The sequence below is a fragment of the Lindgomyces ingoldianus genome (genome assembly GCF_010093535.1).
Source record: "Lindgomyces ingoldianus strain ATCC 200398 unplaced genomic scaffold BDR25scaffold_6, whole genome shotgun sequence".
NCBI lineage: Eukaryota > Fungi > Ascomycota > Dothideomycetes > Pleosporales > Lindgomycetaceae > Lindgomyces > Lindgomyces ingoldianus.
Window position 1 is genome coordinate 721,449 of NW_022985167.1, and position 8,024 is coordinate 729,472.

Below are 8,024 nucleotides of genomic sequence, written 5' to 3' on the forward strand. Positions count from 1 at the left end.
TATTATTATAATTATTATTTTTACTACTTTAAATCTTTTTTTATAAAATATCTATTTATAGAAATAGTAATTACTATTACTAAAACGTGGCAACCCTGATGTGAGTCCTAGGCACCTTCTCTTCTATTAGGGTAATACAGTGTGTCCAACCGTTAGTACACCTAATAGTACAGTACTGCAGTACACTGATTTTGGTCACGCACGTACGTACAGGGCATCTACTTAGTATACTGTACTATACATAAGGCTGCTGTACTAACTGTTTACAGTAGTTATATAAAATTTTAATAGTTTTAGGCAGTTAAAGGCAGGTTAGTAAGAGCTAGAGAGCTTATGTTTAGAGATTAATGCAGAGAATGCTGTTACTGCCTGTTTTGTTAGTAATCTTTTAATATATTTAGTAACTATGCTATCTACTTTATTCTTTTACCTATTATAATGTCTTAATTTTTATCTTAATTAATAACACAGTTATCTTAGCGTGTTACTACTTTGTAGGCCCTATTCTTATAGGCCTTATCTTTATAAGCCTTATCCTTACATGCCTTATCTAGCTGTTCTGCTACCTAGATATATTATGCTGCCTTATCCTAACACTTAGAGAAGGCCTGTATAGCCTTACCTAGTCTATCTACACTGTCCTTGCGTAAAGCAACCCCTTTAAAGCATATGTAAGATACCTAGGCTAAGGAGCACCTAAATAATCTTTACTGTAACATTAAAATTACCTTAAAGATTAACTAGAATAATATATAGTGTTCTTGCGTTAAATTAAGCGCAGAGTAGCTAAGATATTACATAAAGCACAAGTTGCAACTTCTTAGGCGTTAGAAGGTGTTATTTATGTAGAGATACAGTGCAGATCTGCAGCATGTTACTAAGGTAGGTAAAAAGAAGTAGCTGTGGCTCTATTAAGCTTACTATAAAGCTAGTATTTAAAAGGCAGCTAGACTTGTTAATAGCAACGTCTATATAGTAAGGCATCTTAAAGTAGTTTATAAGATTAATGCTAACATTAGCGTACTGCTAGATAGCCCTTAGAGGCCCTTAAATCCCTTTATAGCAGCAGCAGAGGTAGCAGGAGCAAGGCGGCAGGTAGCTTATTCGCTGTGGCAGGAGGGTGCTCTAGCGCAGGCGCTTGTTGACTGGGTGGTTGTATGTGATTAGTTGTTGCGACAATTAACCTTAGCTAGATGTTAAGGTCTTATTGCCTAGAATTAACTTAATCTTCTTAATACTCTCTCTACTTCTCTAACTGCGCTATTATAATATCTATTTCCTATTAATCCTAGCAACCTTGTGTAAGTGCGAGCAGTGCTTCTTATAGGCTAAGAAGACTATTACAATAAGGAGGAATTAACTATTAGCGTTAACAATAGAGGCTCTTTAACTGTAGAAGAATTAGGTACGTAACAATGTTGTTACTAGTGAGCTAACTAAGCTTACAGAGTACATTAAAACAGTAAGATTAACAACTGTAGATCTTATAAGGGGTATCACAACTTTCTAATTAGGTATAGTCTTTAGCTTCAGCGCAATTACTTTATAATACTTTAATATACTTCAGTTACTGTATCCTAACCGTACACTGACGTCATGTCCTCCGTACAGTTAGTTAGTAACAGCCGACTCTTCCGTAACTGTACTATACAGCCTCCAAAAGGCTCCGTAACTAACGGTTGGACACACTGGGGTAATATGATGTATGTAGGGGAGGTAAGAATAAGCTAATCAATGATACACGGATACACAGAAACCATTAACATCTTCTACTCCTTCAACAACTTCAACTTCTGCCTTTCAGACGACCTTATCAAATTTGCGCTCTCGATCCCCTCAACACGCCTACCTTCCATCAAGGCCTTAACTGTGAACGCACCAGACTCCCATAAGCTGCGGTCATACGAATGGAAAGATGTGGGAAATGTTATTAGCAAAATGTCAGGACTTCGGAACTGTCGGCTTCTCATAATAGCTACTCCCGACGATGTAGGTCAAGCAACCGCTGGCGCTCGACACACAAAACGAATTATCAGTCCTATTAAGACGTGGGAAACAAGGGATGCGTTCGTGGTAGGTTTGATTTCATACTAACGCCGTAGGATTCTGACATGGAATCCGACGTTTAAGTTCATCTCGCAATGGGTAGACAAGGATAAGAAATGAAGCCCAGCGATGGGGCGAAAGATTCAACTCGCTTTGGGAAGAATCTTATAACCGTAGGAAATCTTCGCAGTCTCTCTATGAAGTGTGACTTTTCAACTAACCTTGATATTTATTGTGCGTAAGTCTTAAACTATTTTATAATCAGGTCAACCTAGTAAATATCTAACAACTTCCCACCAGTTCCGGAACGAGTTCTAGTGGTAATTGAACGTACCATCTGGAAAGGTATCAAGCCTCCCTTTCCCTAATTCGCACATATTCTACTGTAGAGTTCTTTATTCCCCATGTCTTAGCACAGACGTTCTTTTTCTTATTATTAGAATACAACAAACCCTTCAAAGCTTAATGCCCATCATTAACAACTATCAGACAGCGGTTTAAGATATTATTATTGGGAAACTCATTGCAATCACGAGGATGCACCTACTACAGCTCGGGAGTCACTGTGGCCCGTTGACTTACCATAATCTTCCTAATATTTACCTTGGTTAATATTCGAAGACCCGGCGTGGCTTCACAATTAATGTGACATTTCGGGATTTTTAATAGGATATTGTTCTGAACCTATGTACTAACCGAACCCTCTTACCTCCATCATTGCTACTATGTAGTATGCCTGTGTATTCATTTGAACCCAGTGGTATAGTACCAAATTGAACTTAAAGTAGAAGGGAAAGGACTTGGGCCCTAGAATATATATACACTTGTGATCCGAAGGAGAAAGGCTGTGGGAAGAATACTGCCGCCACTATGCAGAGCGCTTTGCGAGCCTACCCAGAATGTTAAGGAGGCCTGTATCTTGTTAGAAATGCCCGAAAAAGAAGAATAGATAGGGGAAATGGCGGCTGCAAGCTCACCGACAGTACCCTGTGTAAGTGTGGTCATTGCGACCGTGTTGCGATTTCCCACACTCACAGTGGTGACATTCTTGACTTCACCAGATTCACTCAGGTTCTTTGCCCATCGGAAGATCACCTCATCATCGCGGTCATTGCCGACGACCATCAGGAACTCTGGGCGGTTCTTCATGTCGAGGTTCTTCATGATGTGCGTGGCCGCGGTGCTCTTGTTGTATTCCACAGGTTCAATGATGACGGAATCCTTGGTAGGGACAGCCTTGACGCGCTGGGTCTGACAGGCATCATTGATATGGTTCGCACAGTCTCCTGCTCGTCGGGCTGATGCTTCGGCGGCGTCGTCACCATCATCGTCAGTCTTTTGGTAGTGGAAGATGATTGAGCAATGGCGCTCCTGGACTGAACTGCCTTCAACTCGCTCCAGATAATATTGGAGGATGCTCTTCACAGCTTCCTTCCACTTTGTGGTCTTCTCACTGTCTGGGAATTCGATCCACTCATCGCTATTTGGGAGACGGAGACAGCATCCATTCTCAGCGATCAGACCGAGGTTGGAGACCGTACCGAGAGTTCTCTCAATCTCTTTCATTGTGCATCCGCTCATGACATACACGAGGTTCTTGTTGTCTAAAATGAGGCTATTGAGAGCGTCGATGACCCGATCTGGGCTAGTCAAGACAGTGTCTTTAGCAGGTCCGTATGACGTCAATGTACCCTCGTAATCAAGAATGAAAAGACGAGTTTTTGATTGTTCGTACTCGTCTTTAACTTTGGGGTACGATAGACGAGGAATCGATAGCATGTCGCGGCGGTAGTGCTCATCATGAACTTTCGCGAGGTGCGCGGTGAGATTCTTCATCCAATAGGAAGCCGAATGTTGCATTACTACATCTCGCATCCTGCGATATCGTCGCTCTTTCTCCTCTTCTGTCATCTCTAGCGCGATCTTGATCGCCTCGCAGCAATTCTGGTAGTCCCATGGATTTACGGCGAGCTCGTTGCCCTCAAATATTGAAGCACTACCAGTGAACTCGCTGAGGATAACTGGTCCGTATTTCTTGTCGCTGGCCCTTCCATCCTGGCAGAGAATGAACTCGTGGCAGGTAAGGTTCATACCTTCGCGAAGAGAGGTAATCATCAGGGCGTCCGCGACGGTGAGAAGAGCTACGTATTGTGAGAATGAAATATCCTGCTTCAGGAGGACAAGTGGTTGGTGGTATAAACTAGAGTGTTGAGTGTCAATTCGATTTAGGATCTCATTTACACCCTTCTCTAGCTCAGCGTTCTCCTGGTCGGAGGTTGCAACCTGAATCAGAACCACCTGTTATTTGTTAGATCGTAGCGACATCATAGGAGTCTGGGAGAGGGCACCTTGTCTTTCCACTCAGGGTATTTGTTGAGGAACAGCTCAAAGGCTAGCAACTTCTGTCTCACTCCACGAATATAATCGAGCTTGTCACGGGCAACAATAAGACGCTTTCCCTTGTAGCGCTCTTGCATTGACTTAATCCACTCGTGGACTTCCGGATTCTCGCGTTCAATAGCCATATCTTTAGGATCAACGCCAATCGGCAGTGACCACACATTGACGAAGTGGTTTTCAAGCTGAACGCCATCTTCGGTGGCCTCTACAGATAGAATTCGGCTACATGTTTGCAAGAAGTGGTGTGCGTACTCATGCGTTTGAAAGGCGACTAGGTTTGCGCCAAGCATTCCCTCTAGTAGCTCCTTCCTAGATGCCAAACACCGGAAGACCTCGGAGGACGGAAACGCAGCGTGAAGGAAGAAGCCAATCTGAACGTCTGGAAGTCTGGCTCTAATCATGCCAGGCACGAGAAGCAGGTGATAGTCGTGGATCCAGATGATATCTTCTCGCTTGTAGTTGTCGATAACCTTGTTAGCAAACGCCTGGTTGACATTCTTGTAAAACTTCCATGAATCGTCCTTGTAAGCCTTGCTCTTTGGGTGGTCAGGAATCTGGTAGTGGAACACGGGCCACAGGATCGTCTTGCAATACCCAGCATAATGTCCGGCATAATCCTTGTCACTGACAAAGACGGGGAGGACATCATGCTCTGACTCAAGCTTCTCATGAATCTCGTCCCTCTTTTCGACAGGGACTTTGTCAGTGGGGAACCCAATCAGCCCAACGGTCAAAACATTCTTGAGACATCCAGTGTTGATTGCAGCTCGGATGGCGTTGTTGAGCCCTCCATTGCCCTGAGGAGAAGGCACAAGTTCCCACGGTTTGTCCCAGCGTGCATCTTTGCTCTGGTCTCTGGAGTTATGGGTCCTACTTCGTGGTACTAGGTTCCGCCCTGCCCTTCCCGCTGGAGCAGCGGAAGGATCCTCGAGAATGGTCTCTTGTAGACCAGGGTCAGTAGTAGATGACGGTTGGTTGAAGATAAGCCCGCTGCCGCTCCATTCTGGAATGTGGGAGTCACTGCGAACTAAAGTTCTTGGGTCGTTGGGCCTCGGGAAGTAGGTGGCTGCGCTTGGCTGGACCTGAGTGAAGAATTCGGCAGTAGTAGCAGTAGCAGCTGGCGTCCTCGGTGGCGTGGGTGTAGCTTTAGCAGCTCCAGAGAGAAGGCTAGCTAGCTGCTGCCCACTAAGGTCGAAGGATGAGTCTTTACGGTCCGCCTGGGTTTGCGTGCGTCGAGGCAGACTCGAACGTGGAGGAGGAGGGGACTCATGCTCGAAATGAATCGTGTAGGGGAGAAACCTATACCGAGGGAAATCAGTTTCTACCAACTGAAATTCAGTAAAAAGACCGCCGCCCCTGCAACAGCTGCTGCGGAAGCTCTTGAGGCTGGCGGACATGGGTAGCGACTTACAGCGAGACGACGATGGTCGTTCCTCCGTTCATGATGGAAAGCGCGTCGCTGAGTCGTGTTTCTATAAGCGCTAGGTATATATAATTTGAGGATGAGAGAGTAAGGAAGGGAGGAGTGGTTGGTGAATGTGTATTAGGTAACGGGGAAGAAAATTCGGTGGTGGTGACTTCGCGAGGCAGGTAAAGGTTGGGCGCGATTTAACCTCACGTCACCGCAAAATTGAAAATGAGCGCAGGAGCAAGAGTGTGTGGGCCGCCTAATTAATTCCGCCAATGTACCATAGTTCAAAGAGTGATCAGACTTGTCACTCAATCTAGGGGATTTCCTTGGTTTTGGGCTGCTTTGGACCATTTGAAGCAAGAAGGGCCTTCAAGGACATTCCTGAGTACAAGCTGCCCCGCCATATGACGTAGTTTTGTACCCCCCACATTGAATTAGGTCTCACGAGGACCAACATCCACGGAGTTTGCATACGGATTGCTCCTCATACCATCTTTACGTGTTGGCAAGGCATTAAACTCACACTGCTCTCTGCCCCGATGACAGGACATCCGCCCCGCAGGAGCATTTCGCGTTCGCCCACGTAGCCAATTAGGGCGTCCTTTAATTGTCACCGTGATCGACTCCACCAAAATGCCGCAAGCCCCCATTTGCGGATGTTCTGCTGGAGGCCCATCCAGCTGAAATCAGCTCGAGCTCGAGTATCTAGCAGCTTCTGCACATGAGGGACGTTGGCAAAAAAAGACCTTGATACATTTGACGCTGATTTAGAGGCTTCATGCTAAGGAGCCCCGTGCTGGAAGTCTCCGCGCGACTTGAACGTCAAAGAAACGTTGATATTACACATTCCAATGCTGCAGGTGTGGGGATAGGGATGCGGATCCAGGAAAATTGCCGCTTCTTAAAGTTGCTAAAAAGTTTGATCACGTACTCACCTAATCTATTATGTGCAAAAATTAGGAAATTTCTTAGCGTTCCTTAGATCTTTTTTTTCCTTACTAAAATTACATAGAAGATTATAATCTTAATAGAATTTTTAATATATTAATAAATTCTTCTTAAATATTATTAGTAAGTTAAAGCTTTAAGTTTATAACGTACCTAACAGGTTAGCCGGCCACACAGGTTGGCCAGCCACTTTTGCTAAGCCCCCACCACACTCTACCTATCTACATAATGCCTTAATAACAACACTAGATTAAATCTTCTAAAGAATGTTAGATACAGCTTACTTTTTAAGCTTTTAAATAAAACTTAAAACTTTTTTTATAACACGCTATAGCTATCTATAATGTTTTTTTACATAATACTAAGTAATTAACACGCTAGACAGCCTTTAAAAGCAAAATACTAGCCTAAATTAAAGAATCTAACTAAGCTTAAAAAAAAGGTAGTTATTAAGTATATACTTAAGCTTATTACACGCAGATTTCTCTCTAGGCTTATAGCTATAGCTAATATAGCTAATTTCTTACGCGTAAAGCGTAATCTAGGCTAGGTTAGCTTAAACTAGCCTAGTATATAGGTTAAGCACTACTCTAAGTTTATAATAAAGTTTAATTATAAGTATAATTATAAAAGAGTGCTTTATAAAAATTTAAAAGTTATCTAAGGCTAGTTTTGCCTAGTAGCTAACATAAAAGCTAAGTATAGTATCTAAAATAAAGACATTGTGACGGCGTGTACCGCCTCACATGCTCTGCGGCATCAGCTCCCTCGCTTGCGCAACGAGTAGCACGCCAGTGCTACAAGTAGCGCCTTGGCAGGGGGCACACATGTATATTTAAACTCGCAGAGCAGCTCCTCTGCTCCTTAGTTTAATCTAGTTGAGTTACACCACCTCTTGCTTGTAGCTTAAGCATGCTGACTGTGACATTAGATTAAACTCCTCAAGTGACATGAAAGCTTGAGTATCACGCACACGCATACGCACACGCATACGCACACGCCTAAGTTTTTTTTGTCATTACACACGCACACGACTCCGGGTCGACAGACGCCGACATACCCCGTCAAGTCGACGGTGGAGACAGTGCGCGACCCCTCTTCTGATCTTGGAGGGTAAGATCAGTTAGAGTATGCTCATACCCTCACCACGCCCACGATACAGCTAGAGATAGGTTAGCTCGGTTGCTACGCTCTAGCTTGTACGCACATGTTTCTTTTT

At 44.0% G+C, this 8,024-nt stretch overlaps 3 protein-coding genes across 3 annotated transcripts; 2 read left to right on the forward strand and 1 right to left on the reverse strand.

Moving 5' to 3' along the window:
- Positions 1–1,415: 1,415 nt before the first annotated feature.
- On the forward strand, positions 1,416–2,414 carry BDR25DRAFT_351158 (uncharacterized protein; the record flags this gene model as incomplete). The annotated part of the gene is made up of 6 exons (XM_033694814.1): positions 1,416–1,427; positions 1,612–1,693; positions 1,754–2,066; positions 2,103–2,145; positions 2,169–2,280; positions 2,347–2,414. 6 exons carry the CDS (start codon positions 1,416–1,418, stop codon positions 2,412–2,414), a joined length of 630 nt encoding a protein of 209 aa, XP_033551459.1.
- Positions 2,415–2,737: 323 nt separating this feature from the next.
- Positions 2,738–6,193, reverse strand: BDR25DRAFT_280032 (uncharacterized protein). Its single transcript, XM_033687789.1, has 4 exons — positions 5,858–6,193; positions 4,395–5,745; positions 3,024–4,344; positions 2,738–2,958 (listed from the first exon to the last, which is right to left on the reverse strand). The coding sequence occupies exons 1-4, from the start codon at positions 5,887–5,889 to the stop codon at positions 2,915–2,917; spliced, it is 2,748 nt and encodes a 915-aa protein (XP_033551460.1). The 5' UTR covers positions 5,890–6,193; the 3' UTR covers positions 2,738–2,914.
- Positions 6,194–7,551: 1,358 nt separating this feature from the next.
- Positions 7,552–8,024, forward strand: BDR25DRAFT_391714 (uncharacterized protein; the record flags this gene model as incomplete). The annotated part of the gene is made up of 2 exons (XM_033698166.1): positions 7,552–7,634; positions 7,763–8,024. The coding sequence occupies 2 exons, from the start codon at positions 7,552–7,554 to the stop codon at positions 7,920–7,922; spliced, it is 243 nt and encodes an 80-aa protein (XP_033551461.1). The 3' UTR covers positions 7,923–8,024.

What these genes read in the sequence shown, in the direction of transcription:
- BDR25DRAFT_280032 (XM_033687789.1), bottom strand. Translation starts at nt 5,889, where the DNA reads ATGAACGGAGGAACGACCATCGTCGTCTCGCT. An exon ending in ACCCTGAGTGGAAAGACAAG is followed by an intron (nt 4,345 to 4,394) that starts GTGCCCTCTCCC and finishes AACAAATAACAG; the next exon opens with GTGGTTCTGATTCAGGTTGC. An exon ending in ACTTACACAGGGTACTGTCG is followed by an intron (nt 2,959 to 3,023) that starts GTGAGCTTGCAG and finishes AACAAGATACAG; the next exon opens with GCCTCCTTAACATTCTGGGT.